We start from the raw sequence: 24,039 nt of genomic DNA, 5'->3' as shown, positions 1-24,039 counted from the left end.
CTCCCTCCCCGCCCGAGCCTCAACGACGGCGGGGACAATGGTTATTCTCAGGAAAGGGAGAAAACGCGACGGGGCCACGTGGAGACCGCGAAGAAGGTGTAGCACGCCGTGGAGAAAGAGGACGGCGAACGAGAACGAAGGAGGTGGAGGCAGCTCGGTATAAAAGGGTCGTAGCAAGGCGCCTCGTCTGTTTTAACACTCTCACCGGGTCGCTCGGTGGATCAGACGCGTTACGTCGATCGCCCCGATCACCTTTAGACACGGGTCGCTCGTGCTTGTACCTAAAGAGGACGTTGACAAGTAGCAAGGAGAGGTGAGTCGAAGGGAACCGCTGGCTCGTGTACACGTACACCCGGTTATCAAACCCCTACCCCTCCCCGTGGATATTCCGATCGGATTAGTGGGCGGCGTGGAGAGGTACCCGCGAGAAGTGATCGCGCCGGTGGACCCACAGGCGTTCAGTGATGCTGTGTGCAACGACAGTGGGGTAGAGATCGATCGATTGTCGCGTGTCTCGGCACCTTGGCCAATTCGTTGTGAGCTAGGGTAACTCGCCCGGGTTTGGGATTCGATCGTACGTACCTCGCGGAGATCCATCGATTGCCTAGGTACTTTGACGATTCCGTGGTGACCTAGAAGTATGTAGCTCGTTTGGGATTGAATCGTGCGCGTGTACCTTGTTGCTCGACAGACCTCGGAGCGGGTATTCCCAGGCGTTAAACGACCTGGAGGTAGAGTAGATTAGGGGGGATTCTTTAATTAATTAACGATGAGCCTAGGAATGTAGTTCGGAATTTTAATTCAACCCGAGGCTGGGGTAGTAGAATGAGAATTGTTAGCTTCCTTGATTTGGGTCTAGTGGTACCTGGGATGTGAATTGTAAGGTCCCATGCAGCAGCGAATGGCGCAGAGAATTTGTATCTTCTTGCTCGATGAGACTTTTAAGGTCGAAGAGACCGCGCGATGGATTCGCTTGGAAAATGGCCAAGTAACGTTCATTTGCCTACCGTTAGCTGTACAGGATGCTAAACTGCACGGGTGTGTGAGAATGTAACACCATGGGAATCCTGATGTCCCTCGGCGAAGGTCATGGTACCCCGTGTCAAATGGAATTCTTTCGTGGTCCTGAGAAAGTTGTACACCCGGTCGCTTGTTCTTCAGCACCGCGTTGTTCTCATTGTTACACTTCAATTAATAACCCTTCCCTCAGGCAATATTACAGCTAACCACTCGTGTTCCGAGTTAATCTAGCTCTAACATCATTCTCAATTACCGCACAATACAATCCACTAACAGAACGAGATAGCAATATCTAATAACCCCGCAAAGTGCTTTCAGCCATCTGAAATGCACCATTCCAAAAGAACAGTGATTTGACAAAGATTCTTCCCACCAACTGGACAGTCTGTCTCGATTCCTAGATGCCAAAAGCTTCAAAGAACGTTCAGAAGTTAACAACACCTCTCTGCCGTTCAGCACAGCTATTTTCTTCTCATGATATATCAAAGAAATATACAATTCATTCCTACCCGAAGTCCACAGCTCTAGAGCTCTAGACTCTAAATGATGACCCCCCCAAAGAAACGTGAAAACAGTTCACAAAATAGAATAGATTTCCCGGGCAAATAGTTGCTCCGCCGACTGAAGGAATGTCCCCCATCTTCGACTAACCGGAACGCGTTAAAACAGGGCACTTAGCGACTTCGCTTGGTTTACTAAACGATAATCGTGTGGTTTCTTCGACAGAGCCATGAAGTTAGCGATAGTGTTGGCAGTGTTGTGCTGCCTAGCGATCGGGACATTGGCATCGCCAGTACCAAAGATCTCCGAGGGGAAATCAACGAACCAGAACGTCGTTGCAACGGGAAGGCAGGCGGCAGCTCAGCCACCCGCGGTGATCGAGGACGACGACGACGACGACGACGACGACGACGACGTTGACTTCGACATCACGGGGGACGACGACGACGACGACGATGACGACGACGACGACGACGACGACGACGACGACGACGGAGACTACCTGGAACGTTTCATCGAGGATATACTAGGTAACGTATCTCTTCCTCAGGAGTAGAAAAATAGCCTACGCGCCAGGCGCAAGAAGAACGTCAGAGCCAGTAGAATAAGACAGCCTAGTCACACCCGCTGTGTACTTAGTTCCCCAGCGCGTAGGTTCATAATCTGTAACAATTTTTCCTTTTGCATTGTCGAGAATTTTTTAAGGAATTTTTTTAGGGAATACGCGCGTAAGATTTTTATTTACTACGTCAGGTAGGCTAAGGTAGAACGCGTTACGCTTGGTGCATCATGCTTGCACGGTCGACGCCTTTTGCTTTCTTCCTGTTGCTATTGAACGTTCCGCTGAGTTAAACAATGGCGACGATTGTAATCTGCCGCTTGCCGTTATGCAAACATCGAGGCTCGTGTTAGCGACAGGTTCGACGGTAACTCCGGTACGTTCGCGTAGTCGTAACGGTACAAGGTGCTTCAAACCCGCCCGAATTAACATAAATCGACGGCGGTCCCAGTTCGGAAAGAATTTCTACGCGCTACTTCTTTTACGTTGACCCAGATTTCTGCAGGATTAACTACAACTCCGCGCGCTCCCTCATTATCGCGTTCATTAGAGATAAAGCGACAGGATCGGTCCGATATTTGCGATTAATTGCTTGGAAATTATTTCGGCTCCGTTTTTTTTTTTTGTTGAATTACGGATGTTCGCAGAAGAGTCTCGCGACTTCGGGTCGATGGTTGTAATTGATTGAAGATCGACATTTGGCGATGCATACATTTTTTAAGTGTACGTTATTAATGTCTCTTTTACGGCTCTTCTTAGATATTGTACTTTCGATGTAAAGTGACACGTTCTCGGTAATTTATTCTTTCCAATTTTAGCGATAAGTGTTTGATGAGATAAATTACTTTGGGAGCGCATGTCTGAGAAGATATGTCATTTAGAATTGATGGAAAATAGGAATTATTGGGAAAGTTTCAAATTTAGGTAGTTTATAAGTATAATATTAATTATTCTAACAAAATTGTACTGAAAAGTACATCTCATCTCTTGTCCCATTTGTCACCTATTCGCCCAATTTGCCCATTAATTAATTTCCTAATCGTATCATTCCTCTTAATCCGAATAAGACATTCCCCAAACTGTTATATTTCTGACGTTAAGTACAAGATGGAATTGTTAAAAGTAACGTTAAAAGTTTTTTAAAATTGTGAGGTTCAATAAGTTTTAACGTTACTTTTAAACCATCTTGATCAATATAATTAATTCTCATCAATTTTAACAAAAAACTAAAAACAGTTGATGGATAAAAAAAAGAATTCGCTAAATATTCGATTATAGCACTCAACAAGAACACCGTGCAGGGTGGTATCTAAATTGTCAGTATTCTAAGTTCCGTTCAAATTCTGAATCGTATCTCCCTCGGAATGCAGAACTCATGCTGCAAACTTTGCAGACAAGCGCATACGCCGTTTAAAGGGGGAACCCTATTTAGGACGCTAGGAATAAGGTGATTCTTGGGAATTTTTTTCTAAGAAACTGTTAAGCGGATCTTTCCCAAACTTTCAGGGTATTTTAGTCCACATTCAAGCAATAAAAATTAATTTTTTCGTTGCAAAGTGTTCGGTAGAAATGGAGATCTATGAACACGTTCGTAGGGACTCGCGCGCTGGAGTTGCAAATTTGCGATTATTTTGGAGGCCCCAATTCTTCCCTGAAATAATAAAAAAACAAGGATTTTCTTATTTCTCGTATAATTACATTGTCGATGGACCTAAAACTTTGATAAATAAAATTTGATAATTGAACCCACCAATTTGTCAACTTTTAACTTTTTTTCGTTTGTTAGGTTCATCAATAATATAATTATACTAGACGTAAGAAAATCCTTAGTTTTCTTTATTTCAGGGAAGAATTGGAGCCTCCAAAATAATCCATCTAATAATATATCTCTATTTCTACCGAAAACTTTGCAACGAAAAAATTAATTTTTATTGTTTGAATGTGAAATAAAATACCCTGAAAGTTTGGAAAAGACCCCCTTAACATTTTCTCACAAAAAATTCCCATTATTTTTTACATTTCTCTGTATTCTAAAGGGTTCCTCGTTGATAATAATAATAATAATAACACTAATAATAATAATAATAATAATAATAATAATAATAATAATAATAATAATAATAATAATAATAATAATAATAATAAATTCCTCTCTCCGACTCTTCTAATTTCAATTTCCTCACATCAGGTCCCCATAAAACCTGCTAAATCACTTACAAGAGAACATCCCGAACCCGTAAATTCAAAAAATTCTGAAACTTTGTGAATATATAGGGAATTTCCTCCTGATTACAACAAAATTTTTGTTTCCTCCCCAAATTCACCCTAAGGGGGTTGTAATTGACCCCTGGAAATCCGGTTATTTCCCGATTTTCTGTTACAACTCGTGAACTGTAAAATAATTTTTTTACCAAATGCTAGATCTAATTAAAAGAAGTAACATTCGTCTTGAAACTTTCTTTCTACCTCTCACAGTTCCCGAGTTATAACACGAAATCGGAAAATAGCCGAATCCTGAGGGGTAATTTCACCCCCTTCGAGTGAGTTTGGTCAGCAAACGAAAATTACGTTGCAACCAGGAGGAAATCCCCTACATATTCACAAAGTTTCAGAATTTTTGGAATCTTCGAATTCGAGATCCTCCCTGGTTAGATACCTACCTACATCTCCCGCGCGAATCATTCCGCAAAAAGAGTAACCAACCAACCAACCGTTTCAGGGGAGGAAGACGACGACGATGACGACGAGCAGATCCCGGCCGCGGCACCCGCGGTGGCGGCCGCCCAGCCTCTGGCCCCGGCGATACCAGCCGCGGTGGAGGCGGACCTGAACGCAGCCGCGCAGGAAGCCGAGCACGCGGCCCCGGAGCCAGCCAACGAGTCGACGGCGGTCGAAGACGACGTGACCGGCGCCGACGACGACGAAGGTAACGCTGTGGGGGACGGCCAGGCCGTCTCTGGTATACACGAGACCCCTCTGGAGGCCTCGGAGTCCGTCGCGAGCCCGGTCCACGTGCCAGCCGTGTCCACCAACGAGGCGGACGCCGACGACGAGGATGACGACGACGACGACGACGAGGAGGTGGACCTAGTCTACACCGAGGACGACGACGACGATGATGACGACGACGACGACGATGACGAGGATGACGACGATGACGACGATGTTGGTAGCATCGCCGACATCGCTGGCGCCAGACAAGCACGTGAGTTCAAGGGAAAGAGCAAGAAGCACAGTACGGGGCGCAAGCACGCGCGCAAGTCGCACGCGCGCGCCACACCCCCGCCGACAAAGGCCGTTTAACCGAGGGGGGGTGAACGGAAACGAGTGGCAAGCCGCGAATCCCTGATACCCTGCGCGAAAAATTCCATCGACGCCCGCTCGTCACCGCGGGGCCGTTCATACTTTCTACGCGTCCTCCGGAGAAACGGCACGGGTGCGCTCGCCGGTCGCTTTAGCCCTGCGGAAGCAGTTTCTGGTACGGAATTACGAAGTGGGGGTGGTTGTTTCTCAGGAATAACGAACGGAATTTGAAGCAACGCGGCACCTAACTGTTGCCAAAAGGAAAGCGTATTCCTTCAGAAACACGGTATCTCTTTTCGAACTCGAGTCACGCAAGAAGTCACTGTAGTGGAATAGAGAAGATTCGCCCGGAGATGATCTTATGAGTTTGAAAATAGCAGGTGGTAATTAAACGGGCGAATCTAGGTAACCCGTTGGGAGTTTAGTTTATGTTCGTTTGCGCAGACTTCACGCGCCAGTTCTTACCAACGAATTTACATTCAATACCAATTATCCCGCAGAGGCTAACAGCTCAGGCGCTTAGAACTCGCGCACCCGTTTTCTTCAAGCCGCAAAGCTCCGGTACGAGTTCGATCGCGATTGGAGAAGCTCTTGTTGACTGGTGCTGTTCGACGCACTTCACTCTTCCGCCGACAAACTTATTATTCTCGCGCCTCTTCTCGTTGCTCCGGCTCCGGTAGCAACGAACCGGCAAGAGGCGCCGGCACGCCGAAGGAAGTATCGACCGGGGAACCATCCCTTCGCGCCTGCAATTTGAAAAGTGCCCTTTCGAGACGCCTGGAAATAATAGAAGTAGCGGTAGTAGCGGTAGCATTAGTATTTATTCTATTTATTAACTTCGACACCTCTGCTTAGAGTCATTCGCGACGTCGGACAGCGTGGCGCGTCAATGTAATCCTAGTGGCTTCCACCGCGCGCCCTTCGATGGGGCTCGCGCGACTTCCAATTACGGCTCTGTAACTGTTCGCACGAGCAACGTGCTGAATCACAAGAGGGAGACTGTATATAGCTAAACTATTTGAAGCCCGTGCAAGTGCTGTTCGATACGCAAAGCGACAGGAGGAAAGCAACGGAACGAAATACTCAAAGTACCTTTCAGCCTGGCAACTAAATCTTCGGCCAGCCGTTACACGTGAAAAGTTTGAAGAAGGAGAAGTCTCCTCGCGCGGAATTGTTGCCCCGGTCGCATGGGACGTTCGAGGTTTCGCGTAGCCTGAAGTTTAGCGTTCCGTTTCGGTCTCCGAATTTATTTAAGCAAGTTCCACTTTGACGTGCACGAAGCTTGAAACGTCCCTCGGGGTGGAGGAGTTCTATTAAATTTTTAAAAGGTTCTTTATGCTAGCTGGTACACTTATTAACCCTCGCACGGCGGATAGATTAGCCACACGTTGCATGGAGGGTCAATTTTGACCCATGATCTATGGGTACCTCGGAGCAGGTGTTTGTATTAGAATCCGACGTTGTTATGATTTAAAATCTTTACCTCCTCGGGGAAGTAATTTAGTCGCTGAATTGGGGCGGGTCAAAGTGGACCCCGCATCCGCCAGGAAAGGGTTAATGGTGGAATTAAGGAAAGGTACTTTGGGTAATGTGAAATAGAAGGCATCCAGCATGCCATGGCTTGGTGACCTCACGTCACGTATTTTCTTTTCCTTCTCGATCCATTTATCGACTGGTCATCGAATGAACGAGGAGTAGAGAGAGAGAGATCACGCGCGTTTGTACGTAAGAATGAGAGAAAGAGAGCCATATACTCGAAGAATGTCATTGATTTGCGAGGTGGGCGATACCGTGACCTGGCCGATAAAAAATTCTTCCCAACGTCATCCCTTAGTTTAGACTCGCTTCAACCCTTCCTTTTTTAACTATTTAATATTTACGCACCGTAGAATTTGTTTAAACGAAAATTTACGATCGCGAACCCTGCAAGCCTCCCCTCCATTATTTATATTCGCTGATTATATCTTACGAAGTCTCAGTTCGAATACTTCGTAATCTGAGACTCTAAATTTCTCACCCGCAAGTTCCCAGTTAAAAAAAGGAAACGGCCAATAGCGGTACCGCTCGTCGTGCAAGGTTTGAATAATTCTGTCTGAAGAGAAGCTTGTACAGAGACATTGTCCGTTCTGGATTGCAAAATACAGATAACTTATTGTTTTTACAAAAGAAAAAAAAAAATTGTGTCTTGCCTTTTATTTCTGTCACCACTGTCGAACGGGTTCCGTGCGCACGTCCAGGTACTCGGCGCGACGCGTGATCCAGAGGATAAGTTCTCTTTTCCCTCGAGAGGAAATTAGATGGTGAAGTGACAATCCATTTCTCCTCCACGAAATTTAGAAGGACTTTCTACCCCTAATGCGTGATGTGCTGTGTCACTCAGCTGGCCCAACCCTTTGCAGCAACGAAGCTCCTCGGTTCTTCTAGCTCCTCACCAGTGTTTAAAAGTAGAAGCATTAATCGCAATTCTGAGCGACAAAAGTTTGCATTTAATCGTAGGTCCTTAAGCCCTACAATTAATTAACCAAAATCTGTTTTTTTATTTGAAAGCAATATAGCGATTTGCATAGCAGATTTGATAAAATCTGAAGTGTATTATGAACACATATGGTTGAGCAAAAATTGAGACAACTGCCTGTAGAGTTGCTGCAAAGGGTTGGCCATCGAAAGCCTCTCCTGTTTCATTTCGGGAACCTCGCAGGTCTTGTCACTCGTTCGTAGAACCTAGTAGTGTAGCCCTTGCTTGCAATTTCTTTGCCTTTTCTTTGGTACGTAGACGCACGTGTTTGGTGGACGGTTTTACGACAGTCGACAGTGACGTGTAACTGGACAGTAGCACGAAACTCCTTCTGCCTATTCACCTCCTTCAGATCCCTCGCCTCCTATGGCTTGTAGAAGCACACCCAGCAATAGTAGCGGCACGATAACGCATGCAGAGTGTTAAAAAGAAATTTACATATTAATTCTATACAGCAAAGTGGTGGAGACAAAGTTCCTACGTGCTTACTTATGCTGCTACACTCTGCACCAGTTAGTTTAATATCAAAATTAATAATACTTAAGCTCCTATTATTGACTGTAATACTATATTACATAACGTAATTTTTTGATAAATTTTTTTATTATTCCGACGTGTAAAATCCAGGCTTTTTTAACATTCTGCAGTAGCACTAGTAGCAACAAGTAAAATATGTATAGTACTGTATATTAGTCGCCTTTAAGCAGTGCTTTTAGAAATGCGCACCACAGCACTTAGTATGCTAAAAAGCTTCCAGACACAATGGAGTCCCTAGCATCTTAAATTTTATTCGAAGCTGCGATCTGCATGATTTTTGTGTCGCGTGAAAATGTTTGCGTCGCCTTCGAATCCCACGCCGAGACAACAGGTTCGCTCGGAACCTACCCAAGGCTTTTTCAAAATCAGTTCTAATCGATCGGAGTCTCTCCTCGCCGATAGAGCACGGTGATTACCACTCGGCGCATTATTACGCGCCAGACGGAGCGTCCGATTAATTCCCGTCCGTCGGACGCTAATTGAAGCGGTCATCAGTTGCCGAGAGGTGCGCGTGCAGCGAGCCAGTGGCGCAAACGCGTCGGAAAAATTTTAATTAGTCGCCGCGCCGGCCAATTAACTTTCTACATGACTCCGAGGCTCGATACGATAAAGGTGTGACCGGGTTGAAATTTTTTTCTCGGCTTTCACCGAGCGGTCGGTCCAAAACAGAATGAGGCCACTGACCCGGAGTATAAAGCACGAACGCGCGCGTCGGTAATACGAAAGAGTCCTTCTTCTCGTCCACGACCCTGACCCACACACCCAAAGTCACGGCTAGATCGTCCTCGATCACGGAGCCAACTCAGCCGACGCGACTCAGCCTTTCCCGGGGAAGTAGTAGCGGACCGATCCATGTCAGCCACGCTCTCCCAGCAGCCCAAGGAATTTTGACCTCGAAATTACAGTGGCCGAGGGAATTCTTAGTTCGGTGGCTTGCAAGGGAAGGTCCCGAGCCCGAAAATTCGAAAAATTTGGAAACTTTGGGAATATGTGGGGGTTTCCTCCTGATTACAACGGAATTTTTGTTTGCTGACTAAACTCACTCGGAGGGGGTGAAATTAACCTGTAAAAATTCGGCTATTTGAGTTGTAACTCGCGAACTGTAGGAGATAGAAAAAATGTTTCAAGACAAAAGCTAGTTCTTTTAATTAGAGCTAGCATTTGGTAACAAAATTATTTTATAGTTCACGTGTTATAAGATAAAATCGGAAAATTACCGGATGTTTACGGGTCGGTTTCACCACCTTCGAGTAAATTTGGGTAGCAAACAGAAATTGCGTTGTAATCAGGAGGAATTCCCCTACATATTCACAAAGTTTCAGAATTTTTGCATGTCCACTTTTTGTGCAATAAGCCATGGTATTTTACTTTGATTTATGAAGAGAACTGTTTTGACTTGAATTGGGGGGATGCGAATGGTATCGTGCTCTAAGTATTGATAGCTTTTGGGTATTTTCGGTGACCGTTTTTTAAGCTACGCTACTGGAAATACGGTTACTTTTTACGCTCGTTGACCTGCTCAGTATTTCCAACATGGGCATTATACAGAGTTCGTTGGGGGAAAAGTGTTTAAGGATGAATTACAGTGACAATCTTAGCCAAAAGTTTATCAATTTCCAAGATATTAATAAGGCTTTTTCCTGTGATGAAAACCAGTCAGAAATGACAATGGTGTATTTTGATCGCAAATGCAGTTGGATTCGTACTTACTTTTTATTCTATTTTGTCAATTTATTGAATATTTAATCTTTTATCATAAACTTGTTTGTTGGAATGTGCCCGAAATGCAACTGCTAGAAATGAAATAATCAAACTATAATTTTCGAAAAGTTATATTAATAAAACTCTTATATATACATAATTTTCATGCGTCGGAATTTTTCAATGAGAAAATATTCTCGTAGAGAAGATGGTACTGCCGAATCAATTTTTCTAAAATTTTGCAGGGGGTTTTACTATTGCATACAGATTCATTCCTCCAATTTACAAAGATTTTCGCTGATTTTTAATGTTACTGAAGTTGATCCTTAAGACTCGGGTGATAGGTAGTGCACACTGAATTGAGAGAGAAGTGTTTGGTAAGCATGGATTGCAAATTAGTCGTTTCTGAGGCATAGTTACTCGCAAAAGTAAAACTAAATTGCAAAATATAGGCTTCCTTGTTTATCGTCCAGCACGAAATGAAATTTTGCATTACGTGTTGTACTTAGGGCTGGGACTATTTGTCGAATTTTTCGGTATTCGAATATTCGAATACTTCAGTTGCTCAATTATTTGGCGAATATAATTCGAATATCCAAGTATTCGAATACTATTCGAATATCTATGTATTCGAATACTATTCGAATATCTATGTATTCGAATACTATTCGAATATTTAAGTATTCGAATACTATTCGAATATTTAAGTATTTGAATGCTACGAATAAACTTCGAATATTTGAGTATTCGAATGTTATTATTCGAATACTTAAATATTCGAATACTACTCGAATATTTAAGTATTCGAATACTACTCGAATATTTAAGTATTCGAATACTACTTAAATATTCGAATACTACTCGAATATTTAAGTATTCGAATACTACTCGAATATTTAAGTATTCGAATACTATTCGAATATTTAAGTATTCGGATAATAACATTCGAATACTCAAATATTCGAAGTTTATTCGTAGCATTTGAATATTAACACACGAATATTCAAATATTCGAAGTTTATTCGTAGCATTCGAATAATAACATTCGAATACTCAAATATTCGAAGTTTATTCATAGCATTCGAATACTTGCGAAATATTCCAATATTAAATTATTCGAATAGTCCCAGCTCTAGTTGTACGTATTAAAAAATTGTAAATTTACACTTCAGATTGATGCAAAATTATAAATTTACACTGCACTCCAATACAAAAGCGTAAATTTCCATTTTTCTAATATAATACCAAGCGTCCACCTACACTTTTGTACTACTTCACCAAGGGTATATTGTTCTTACCATTTTTACAACGTAACGTCACCTGTAAACCTGCATATTTATAGTCCAACGTTGAATATAAATTTAACCAAGAAGTTTACAGCCATCGCCAATATTTCACGAAATATCAATCATGGAAAACTATTTAAGAACAATGATTTAGCTGCCGCGATTGTGACCTTGGGGCGTTGGATTTCGCTAGAAACATTCGAAAGGTCCACTTTGGGCGCATCGATCCCGAAAAGCCCGGCGAAAGTGGCTTAAATCGGATCAACGACCGGGGAGAGTTTTTAGGTGGGCACGAGGAAGGTTGTACCTGTACTGTATGTGCCGCAGGTAGATAGATAGGTCTGTAGGTGAGTAGGAAGCAGGTCGTGACCCAGATCGAAGACCAGTTTGGCTTCACCGAAGGATTCCGACATACCGTTAACATTGTCGCTCTTTCTTACGAACTTAATTCATCGAGGTCGCCTCACGGAACTTTTTCACGTCGATTCGTCGCATAACTTAACGCTAGACGTGAGCTTAACGATGCCCAACGATTTATGTACTCGCGGCAACGAGTACCGGGGCTTTCACTCCGATCGAGAATAAATCGCGTACTTACTCGCGAAAAGGATAGAGCAGGATGAAGCTCCGCGTTATTAAAGACTAGATAATTCTCAGATGACTATAATTCTACAGCTTTTCTCACAGAAGAGAAAATGCCGAGGTATTTGGTGGGGAATGGGATTTAGATTAATCTACTGTTGACTTTTGGATGTTCTTGTCAGGGTAGAGACCTTTAAAGTATCATGCTTTTGAAAGTGTAGAATACTTTGACTTTCTACCAGGGGTCGAACGAAATTGTTAACTTTTTTTAAATAAAAGATATACATCGAACTTTTAACTTTCAAATTTTTTTTTCTTCTGTTTCGAGTTAACTTTGTACAGTGACACTTTAACTGTGGTTTATTTAACAGTTATTGTGTGTTCGATTAAAAGATCTGGAGGGTCATACACTTTGCAACAGATATTTAAGGGTGAAATATAAAAGTTGGGAATATTTTTTTAATTAGTGTTATTTAAGGAATTAGAAGCAGGGTAAATGTAGAAGAGACAGCTCATTGTGAGTTTTAAGGTTCAAGGTTTCAACTTTAGATCTATCTACCCCATAATATTTTCAGGACATCTGATTGTCGCAACTTTAACTTTTTTTCGGGCAGAATAAATGTTCCTGTTTAACTAGGACATTTTTCGAGTTTCAAGAAAATAACAGTTTCTTATTTACACAAAAATGTATGGAATAAAATTTTCAGTTAATATTTTATATTAGTTTTTTTTCGGAACAGAAACAATAATAGTCATAAAATTACAGTTATTTCATAATTAATTGAAAATTTTAACAGTTTCATTCTAAATACTTCGAATTTTCCTACCAACGAGTAGATACAATTGGGTCGAGTTATGCAGAAATCTACCAACCCTCGAAATAACAGAAAATTAGTTAAATACAGTAAGGATCTCATAATTTTGTGATGTTTATTTTGCAAAAAATTACCAACTCTTACATTGTACAATTATTAAAACTACCAAACAATATTTCCATTTTTGGCTTAAAAAACAGAAACTACAGAAAATTAAAAATAATATTAATTATACTACTCGTGATTAAATAACCCGTTAAAAAACATTGTAAAGCAAAATAACAAGAAATAAAATAGAAATACAGCTACTTTTCTTTAACAATTAAAATCTGCAAACTAAATTTACTCAATTTCAGATCATTGAGGGTTGGTAGCTTTCTGCATAACTTGACCCAATTTAGGGTCAAGTGGAATCGACACATCTGTTAAAAACTATTAATTAATACGAACGCAAAATACAGGAGCTTCTAAAAAATACAATTGAGTAGACAAACGATGGCTATAGAATTAAAATATCATTGTCTCGATATTCCGACGATTTAATAAATAATACTACCCTTGTCTTTGAAAAGAAAAAATAAATTTTTAATTTTATATCTTTGCATTGCGGTGTGAACGGTGCTATTCTTGTCGAGTGCACACGAATCGAGTACTTAAAAAATAATTGAATCCGAGGCTCAAGTTTTACTGCTATTTAGGACACTGAACGAATTCTCCAAATACCAGGTCAGCGACTTCTTAAAGAATGGAAAGTACACTCGAACGTTTCACTTCGTAAACTTCATCTCAGACAACACGTCATTGCCAGTATCTCCTAGTGGTCGATACCCCGTTAGATGTGCCATTGAAAAATGGCTCCCTGGTAAATGCGGTCAAGGACACTACTGTGACCATTTCTAGGGCAAACACCTGTTGTTCACGATTTGTGCTACATTTACAGAATGCAGGTTTAAAAAATAATTCGATGTTTTTTGTAGTGCTTGCAATTGCAAAATACTTCGTTTTCACCAAAGTAAGGAAGATAGTACAGTGGTACTTCTAATATATTAAAGGATCAAAGTTACTTTAATTTCTTTTATAATATTGCAGGGAATAAGAAATCGACTACTTGAAGTTCCACTTTTATTCATATCCAGTATTAAGTTTGCGATACTATTTTTACTTTGTTATTTGTGTTTCATAAACTCTGGCTGAAAGCAAAAATGCTGTCTCCAAGAATGCCTGAATTTTTCTTAAAGCTTTCTAAATCTTTAGATGTGTAATAATTTCTAGTATCAATAAATTCCGAGTCTATTTCTGATTATTTGGTCACTGCTTATGAAGCTTCATGTTCAATTTGCAATTAGGAAAACATAATTTTCTAATACTGAACATTGCAAACTGTGCATTAAGCTTTACCATTCTTTACCATTGCAAACCAATACACAGATCACATTTTGCACGTGTGTAGGAAATTCCTCCCACCCCTCACAAATTTGGGATTCTCTTGCAATTTGGTATACCGAAAAGGGGCCGCCCTTAAATTACGTAAGGGTAATTTTGGCGAATTCTTACCCCCTCCCTCCCCCAGTATAAAAATTCGTAAGATTTGATATTCCAACCCCCTCCTTGCGAAATATTTTTTACACTTAACTGTTTCAGTTAGTAAAATCCTTTTAAAGGTTTATATAATTCGTTTAATTTAGTTTCGGGAAATTTAAACTAAAACTACTTTTCTGGAACATTACTGACAGAACTTGTATTTATTGAAAATTAGGTTAAAAAATATTACGTAAGACGCTACCTGACTGCCGTAGGAAATTCCTCCCACCTCTCACAAATTTGGGATTCTCTTGCAATTTGGTATACCGAAAAGGGGCCGCCCTTAAATTACTTAAGGGTAATTTTGGCGAATTCTTACCCCCTTCCTCCCCCAGTATAAGAATTCGTAAGATTTGATATTCCAACCCCCTCCTTGCGAAATATTTTTTACACTTAACTGTTTCAGTTATTAAAATCCTTTTACAGGTTTATATAATTCGTTTAATTTAGTTTCGGGAAATTTAAACTAACACTACTTTTCTGGAACATTAATGACTTGTATTTATTGAAAATTAGGTTAAAAAATATGATGTAAGACGCTACCTGACTGCCCCCTCCCTTGTAAGAAAACGTAAGAAATTCGCGACCCCCTCCCTCCCCAAAAAAGCCTTACGTAATTTAAGGGTGACCCCAAACTATATATGTATTATTTTATCGCACAGTTTGTACCACGGATCTATAAACTGATTCGCTCGGCACAGATTACACGTAGCTATTTAGTATCATTGCCGCTGAAGACTCCAAGAAACGTGAGAAGAAAATTTAACAACACGCCACGTGTGCGGATATGAAAATTTCAGGTGGAATGCAGTCTGTACCGAACAACGATGTATCAGCGATTTATGTGGCGAAATATAATCGCTTCGTGGACAATATTCTTGGGAGGATCAACAAAATCTTGCGCAGCAACTACGATCCAGTGACGGTGAAACTGACCAATCCGAATTCCAAATCGAAGTTGAATAAACAGAAGACTAAGAGCAAACCGAAGAAGAAGAGCAACAAGAATGGGCCCAAAAAGAGTGCTTCGGTTACAATCGTAACGACGACAGAGAAATCGAACGAGATTCCAGAAATCTCCGAAAACGCACAGGTAAGTAATGTTGATGGAGGATTTTTAGAAACAGTCTGAAGATCGAAATCAGTGACGAACACTAATGATTATTTTAGAGTAATTTGTTTGAAATTGGGGGGTAAAATTGGCGGTAGGATTTTGAATTGTACTTTGTATCGATCTGTCGAATTAATTCGTAGAAAACCGTGGAACTCGGGGAAAACGTAACAATGTCTTCAACTTCTCCGGATAAGGAAGCAATCACAACCTCTGCGTCTGAGGTTGCAAGCAGATCTAACGCAGACACTGTTACGAAATCTACGAACCGAAGACCAACTAGCTCGAACAATAAGAAAACTAATAAAACTCGCACTGGAACGAAAAACAAAACGAAGAATCAGACTAGTACTAATAAGAACAAGGTAACTATGGTTCATTTATATAAATGTTGCTCAAAGCTTGAATGAAATATTATTGTGAAATTTATTTACCAATTAATTACTAACTCTGTAAGCTTTCAGTCATTCATACTTACATGAGATGCAAAAATGCAAATTTCGAAATTCCAATTATTTTAAGCTAATTTAAACTGATTTTAAGATGCCTCGAAACGTCCACTGAAACAAAAGTGGAGCATTGAAAGAATACACAAAATGCTTCTGAAGTAATCTTTAAACACAAACAAAATTTTCTGTTACACTAACAGAGTTTACATAATGAAATGATGAACAAAAAATCCTTATCTCGCTCCATCTCATCCCACGCGGCAACATTTCAAAATGATCTCTGTAAGATATCTTTAATCGTTTGCTGGGGAAGGGAAATAGCATTTCCCAAAACTTGAAAGGGAAATAGCATTTCCCATTTCTTGAAAGGGAAATAGCATTTCCCATTTCTTGAAAGGGAAATAGCATTTCCCAAAACTTGAAAAGGAAATAGCATTTCCCAAAACTTGAAAGGGAAATAGCATTTCCCAAAACTTGAAAGGGAAATAGCATTTCCCAAAACTTGAAAGGGAAATAGCATTTCCCAAAACTTTAAAGGGAAATAGCATTTTCCAAAACTTGAAAGGGAAATAGTATTTTCCAAAACTTGAAAGGGAAATGACTTTTCCCAGAACTTGAAGGGGAATTGACTTTTCTCAAAGCTTGAAGGTGAAATAACTTTTCCCAAAACTTGAAAAGGACATTACTTTTCTCAAATCTTGAAGGGGAAATAGCATTTCCCAAAACTTTAAAGGGAAATAGCATTTTCCAAAACTTGAAAGGGAAATAGTATTTTCCAAAACTTGAAAGGGAAATGACTTTTCCCAGAACTTGAAGGGGAATTGACTTTTCTCAAAGCTTGAAGGGGAAATAATTTTTCTCGAAACTTGGAGAGGAACTAACTTTCCCAAATTTGGCGGCGAAATAACTTTTCCCAAAACTTGAAGGGGTAATGACTTTTCCCAAAGCTTGAACGGGAAATAACTTTTTCCGAAGCTTAAAGGGGAAATGACTTTTGCCAAAGCTTGAACGGGAAATAACTTTCCCCGAAGCTTGAAGGGGAAATGACTTTTCCCAAATCTCGAAAGGGCAATAACTTCTGCCAAAACTTGAAGGGGAAATAATTTTCTTGCCTTCTATTAAGCACCTTGTTACCTAAAATATTACTAAATTCGCAGGCAAAGAAGAACAAGCCGAAAGCTCGAGCCACCCTCTACGGACTAGCAAGTCTTCAGAGATCAGGAGACGTATCAGTGAACATGATGAGCGATCACACCATGATCAAAACGAGGTTCACATTGGGGCCCCTCGTTCTGAAAGTGGAGAAAGAGTTCGGCAGGTCTACCAAGAAGGAATTGAGAAGCGCTACTGCAACCACTGCTGAAATGTCTGGGAAGTTGAGTCTCAGGGTTCTTCATGGTGGCGCAGCTACCTTGAACTCCATTCGAGTTTTGCAACCCAAACAGGTACGTTGCAGGTCATTGAGAAGCATAACAGTTTGAATTTGACTTTTATTCCATACCTTTTGAATATCATAATTTTTTTGCCGGGGGGTAAAAAATTTTTATTACTTCTACCTAATTTTACCTAATCTTATTAGGTCTACCTCAATTACATTTCTACAAAGTATCAACTTTATTTGAATTTTCGAGTTGCTAAACTTCCCTTATCAGATTTTCAATACTGATTTTTTCTGAAAAAAATTATTCCACAAATTCTCCCATTCTATATATTTCCCTGTACCTACTACCAAGTTCTACTAATTTTTATTCAATTGCAAACGTATCAGACGACTTCTCAAAGTCGATTGTCTCAAAAAGGAAGCTTCCTTTGAAGAAACGTTATCCTACATTTCCCACTTATCTTTTTACTTAAAATTACATACTACCCTTTCGATATTCTATCTATTACGAGCCACTCCGTACATCACAGTCTACTTTTTCATATCCAACACCGTACTAAAAAAACAACTTGCTCTAATTTCATCATTATTGGTCCGAAATTTTTATCAGGTTCGAGTGGAGAGTGCAGACGATCACGACAGAACGCGCGAGTTCGTGTGGAAGAGGTCGTCGCATATCGCTCATTTAGTCTCCGAAAAATTGTCATCCGCCACGAGGTCGATGCTGCGACCTCCGCCTGTCGCAATCGCCGCATAAAATACCCATCGTCATCGAAGTTGGTCTCCAATGAAACCGCCACACAGCCTGCACCATAAAATTGAACTCGATTAGTAGTGTCACCGAAAATGGTTCCATTTTATGGCGCGTGCTTTTCATTTTCGACGAATCAAAAAGATAGGCGTAAACTGGGATCTGGGAAAGTGTTACTTAGTGGATTAACGATGGTAATTGGCGAGTCACTTATAGCATATCAATATTGTAATAAAAATATTGATTCTGTATTTTGGCATCTGAACCCTGGATTGGCCTCTTAAGTATTTATTCCAGCGTGCGGGGAAAAAAGTGTCTTAACTCAGCCTTTGGATTTTAATCGATAGTGATTTCTTCAAAGTCATCGGAATTGTGTTTCAGAAATTTCTGTATTGGAAAGAATTAATCGTCAATCAGAAGTAACGCATATTCGATTTTATGGACATTGATTTTAATAAAATACCTACTACGCTCAATGGTATGAAGCTGGGAACTTAAGAGCTAAGAAGATGCTTGTGCTTTCTTTATTTTAATTAGAATTTCATTGATACTACTATATTTTGTGAAAAAAGGAAGAGCGAGCTAGTTAAAAAATGCGCGTTTTCATTCTAGACCAACCAGAATATTCAGCACAGGTTGAATCTATTTATTTATTTATTTATTTATAATAGTTTTTGTACATCCTCTGCAAAGTCTGATACCTGTTCAATGTCGTGATATTGTATCAATGTAAACTGCATGTAAACTGTATCAGTTATGTAATACGGGACAATTGAGCTTACATTTAGAAGGCAGAACAGAATACCTATCTATCGTGTTACTATTTTATCGCTACACTATCATCATTTATATACCAATATTATATTAAGCCATTTAATTTCGTTTTATATTTCGTTCTGTAATGTAAAAAATCTGTATCATTTATGTCATTGAAAATATAATGTTGAAAAAAAACTTTCTGCTGTATCCTTATCTAAACCCTTTACTTTACATTATATGTACATATGTATTATATTTTTATATTGTTCTAAACAATATGTGAATTTAAATACACTTATATATGTAAACAATATAAATGAATTAAGAGATACTTTATAAATTCTTATAAAATATTAATTGCAAGGGACTTGTAGATTACTTTTTTAATCCAAAATTAATAGTGTTATATTTCTTTATACTTCGAGACAAAAAAAATTCATCTCTAATAATTACTTACTGATCATCTTCTTCTATTATTAATTTTAAACGGACAAAGAAAACTTTTTTGAACAATTTAATTTCCAAGAAGCCTTAATCGTGAAAGGACTCTCTGCATCGTAAACGCACATGTGGCAGCTTCTATACAGCAGAAGCCAAACTAATTTAACTCTTATGAAACTTCTTTACCAACAAGCCTTGTCAGGTCGGTGCAGACACCGCCGAGTGTGTAGAGATAAGTTAGGATACATGCGTAGAAACACAGACCAGGTATAGGATAGACCTATCACGCAATGTAATTTTGTGTTACGCGCTCGGACGGCTCGCGAGCCCCCTTACCATTTTCGTGTCACGTGCTACGTTACCGGCGAAGTCTCGAAACAGATGGTAACACTACGCGTGGTAGGAATTAGAATTAACCACGGGTAAAGCTAGGTCATTCGAAACCCGCGATTTACAAATGATTCTGTTAGAGTAACAATTTAAACATCGTTTTATAGGATCGCAACAAAACAAGACCACATACGCCTTTTAACCTTGCTATCCTACACGGGTTTATTTAACGCAAAACAAATTTATTTAACATAAAAATTTATATAAACAACAACATTATTTGAGGAAGGCATGCTTCATTATGTAACGTGGTATACCTCGCCAGGGGCGTACAGAGTTCAAAACCATCGAAGAAATCGACGAAATGAAATGAATCATGCAAAACCATCTAAGAAATGCCTACCTGAAAGAGAATAAAATTCTGATTAGATATCTAGACCGAACCAAACTCACCAAATGAAAGTTTGGCTCGATCTGGACCCTTAAACTAGATCGTAGGTTTTAGCTTGATATCGTTTTGCGAGTCGCAATGCTTGAGAAACGTTACCAAGGAACCGGGCACATCAACGCGGAAGTACCTACGAAAGTGACCCATCCCGAAACAAATACCGATCCCATCCACCCACCATTTCAATAAACTCATCGCGTCCGTCATTGCTTGCAATACCTACATGCTTACATTGAGGGAAACGATGATTTGACTCTACTATTAATTACAACCGCGAACGCGAAAGCGAAATCGAAAGAGAGATAGACTGACGATTATCGTTGATCTCTCTGTACTCTCTCATACATATTTACAATTCTCTTATTTAAATCTAAACGCACGCATCCCTCGACGACTCGTCCGATTATTCGCTGGAAACGTACGAGTACCGGCTGACCACCATCGTGCTTCGCGAGGCGCGGCACTTGCGGGACACGAGGTGACTGACCGCTAATCACCGCGCTCCGCCCCGCAGCTTAGTATAAAAAACCCTTACGCAGAGCCCTCTACAGCATTTACTCCAGGGGGTTACCACTCTCATTTACGATTTTGGAACAGTGTTTCAACTGCCACCTAGGCAGTTCCAATGTTTTCGAACTAAAATTCAATATGGCCGTGATCACGTGTTTATGATTCATCTGTAAAGGCTGGAACAGACACATCAATCCTACCAACAATCCTATCGAACAATAAGTTTTATAAAATCAGTTTGACAGTAACAGGTATGTATATAGTTGAATATATATTTTTAATGTAGTATATGTCGTGACATAGCTCTATAAAAAACATTATAATTTAAAAAGATATTCCACTACATTAAAAATATATATTCAACTATATACATACCTGTTACTGTCAAACTGATTTTATAAAACTTATTTTTCGATAGGATTGTTTGGGTTTCGTACGGTACTAGCTCGCATCAATCAACAATTCACAAATGCCATGCAATGCATATCAATGGCGTACACAGTAAAGGCTGGAACGACACGTCCAGTAATTTAGTCGAGTAGCGAGTAATTTAGTAATTTACCATTGTTTTATTAAACTACTCAACTAAATTTTAGTGCCCACGCACGGTAAATTACTTGGTACTCGACTAAAACACTGGACGTGTCTGACAAGGGGAGGCCGCGACATCTGAGACACGGAACATATAATTTATGATATTCATTTTATTACAAAAACGGAAAAACCCTATGGCCGTGGGCGCGGACGATTTGGGCGTAAGAGGAATTCGCCCATCATTGACGCGACCGCATCGCCCAAACCAGCGCTGTCTAACTTGCCTCTTGAGAGGTAAAAGTCGTCCCCACCATCGTCCGCCGTTGCCATGGCGCAAAGACGCCGCCGAGTCAAAGTAACAGTGAAACGTCGATGTCGTGCGTGCTGTTTGAGCTTCCTTGTTTACGCAACTGGCACGGTCTCCTTTTTAGCGTCGCGAGGTTCCCTTGACAACAAGTCACGCTGCTCGGAAGAAAGGTTGGAAGGGGAAGCAGGCGCGTGAGGGGACCCTACGCTGGACAGTGCTGGACCAAACGATGCCCACGATCTGAAGTGATCTGATTGGCCCGGACTATGCTTTCGGCATACTTATCTCCTTTATTATTTAAACCTTGTAATATTTATGAATATAAATAAAAGTAAACAATACTTTACTAGTCACGCATTATCGAAATTGATCATAGACGATTAAAAATCGGTCGCTATGTGGAATGAAAAGTACGGGCTTTGCCGATCCCGCTCCACTATACTTTTCGCCCGCGACACTCATAACAGCTCATAAGCAAGTGGAACGGGAAATTTCCTGCCGTCGTGGGCGCGGTCGATTTGAACGTAAGTGGAATGCGCCTTTAGTCAAGCCAAGTGATCCTCTAGGGCAGGGGTGTCGAACTAGCGGCTCGCGAGCCGCAGTGGCTCCTTCTCCTCTTCGCCTGCTCTGTAGAGCCGTAGGAGAACGGCCCCCTCCACACCTACTTCGCTCTGATGAATTCTCCTCTGGGTGCCGCACTCTCTCCCTGCCGGGTCTCGTGCAACGCCTAGAGAAAAATAAGTGGGGGAACCGGCTGATCGGGGGCCCGACTCGTGCGGCTCTCGGAGTGGGGAAGTTCGACACTCCTGCTCTAGGGCAGCGATACCCCGATGGGCGGTCCGAGGACGCAGGGATCGGCAGGCTTACGCTACCGCTGATGGAGGGGGAAACACCAACAGGAGCGGTGGTTATGTGTGCATGAACTGCGCCTATGTCAGTCACGCACATAACCACCGCTCCTGTAGGTGTTTCCCCCTCCATCAGCGGTAGCTTAAGCCCGCCGATCCCTGACAAGCATCCATAGCATTTCTACGAGCCGCCCGGAAAGGGGTGCTCGAAACCAACGAAGCGGCAGGCATACAACGGATAGGGAAAACTCTAGTAGTGTGTGTGCAGGCTCGTATCCTTAAGGTGAAGTTCCACGGTGCGTGGTTCGCCGACTCGCCGAACCTGGGCGTGCCGAGCCGACTCGACGAGTCACGCGCCATGGAAGTGCACCTTTAGGGCCTAAAGGCACACTACTAGAGTTTTTTTTCCCTATCTGTTGCATGCCCGTCGCTTCATTGGCTTCGAGCGCCCCCTTCCGTGCGGCTTGTAGAAAACACTATGGATGCTCGCGTCCTCGGACCGCCCATCGGAGCATCGCTGCTCTAGGGAGTGATCGGAACATGGACATAAAGGACGGTGCATAGTTGCGGGGGGTTGAAGCAAAAAACGGAAGGGGAATCGCCTGTTTCAGCCATCTTAAGTTGGTCAACTTGTGGTGCACTCTGTAGGCGAGATTTAGTACTAGCGTAACTTGACGTTTGGCGTAGATTGACGTGGATCGACGACATTTGGTATAGACGTACACGGTAGTATTTGCGGCGTCGGCTCTTGTGTAATTATTTATAAATCCCATCATAAAAATGCCAGTTCACATTGTGAAAGGATGGTAAACTAGGACTTCGACGAAAAGTTTGAAACAATAGGACATAGATGACAGCACTATTTTGACCGACACAAGATGGCTGAGAGTATACCGTCCCTCCCCGCGGAGATCTGCACTCACTGCGTCCATACGTCTACTTTATGCACCGTCCTTTAGCTCTATGGATCGGAACAACCTGTATCGTCGCTGATTGGTTGCCGCCATTTGTGGCAAAAGCGGAAGTAGATAGAGAAAGAAACTGTAAAAAAGAAAGAGACAGAAATACGGATAGAAAGAGATAGATAAACAAGCAGCTTGGAAAGCCATAGACATATACAGACGGAGCAGCAGCTGAGACTATAGGCGAGGGGAACGGTAGACTTGGAGGGGAAAGGCAGAAGTCAGATACAGGCACGTCGGCCCGACGTTGGGTTACCTTCGGAAGCATTCGGTATACATAACCACTGCGTTACCCGATTTGCCTGTATCGCTCCCCTTACCGCGAATCTTACACCCCCCTCAGCTTACGCTCCGTCTATATATGCCAATGGTTCGACGTCACCGCGTCATCACGCGCATGCGTGGCGTGTTCCCCCTCCATTATCCACTTACAACTGCGGGAATATTTCCCGGCAACACTGGAAACATGCCACCTATATGTAGTACCCGCTAGCTTCCTCTGTGAACTGCTTCATATAAATCTACGTTCTGATAAAACGCGGCGGCATACTTCCGCAAACCGCTTGTCTAGACCGGGCCTTAGAAAGTCAATCAGTTCTATTCAAGTCGCACAAAATTGTATAACTATGAAATTCTTAAAATATGAACGCGGCACAATTAAATATCTAAGTAAGTGTTCAAGCGTCATATAACTAGTATAATTTTATTCGTATACACAGCAAATACGTATACACATGTCTACTGTTACATTAACATTTTCCGAATTGAACATACCATGTGAAGTACTTGCACAGTTAGTAGTACACAC

General features: G+C 41.4%; 1 protein-coding gene across 3 annotated transcripts; it reads left to right on the top strand.

Annotated features, from left to right (window-relative positions):
• Positions 1-199: 199 nt before the first annotated feature.
• Positions 200-19,036, top strand: LOC143369651 (uncharacterized). Of its 3 annotated transcripts, none has more exons than XM_076813859.1 (7): positions 200-317; positions 1,749-2,051; positions 4,800-5,006; positions 15,201-15,493; positions 15,655-15,876; positions 17,118-17,405; positions 17,952-19,036. In XM_076813859.1, exons 2-7 carry the CDS (start codon positions 1,751-1,753, stop codon positions 18,096-18,098), a joined length of 1,458 nt encoding a protein of 485 aa, XP_076669974.1. In that variant the 5' UTR covers positions 200-317; positions 1,749-1,750; the 3' UTR covers positions 18,099-19,036. The 3 variants fall into 3 exon arrangements, with proteins under 3 accessions (XP_076669974.1, XP_076669972.1, XP_076669973.1); XM_076813857.1 differs by having other exon boundaries at positions 4,800-5,285; XM_076813858.1 differs by having other exon boundaries at positions 209-313; positions 1,747-2,051; positions 4,800-5,285.
• The last annotated feature ends 5,003 nt before the right edge of the window (positions 19,037-24,039 follow it).

This window comes from Andrena cerasifolii, chromosome 6 (genome assembly GCF_050908995.1).
Source record: "Andrena cerasifolii isolate SP2316 chromosome 6, iyAndCera1_principal, whole genome shotgun sequence".
NCBI lineage: Eukaryota > Metazoa > Arthropoda > Insecta > Hymenoptera > Andrenidae > Andrena > Andrena cerasifolii.
This window is presented reverse-complemented; position numbering and strand designations above follow the sequence as displayed.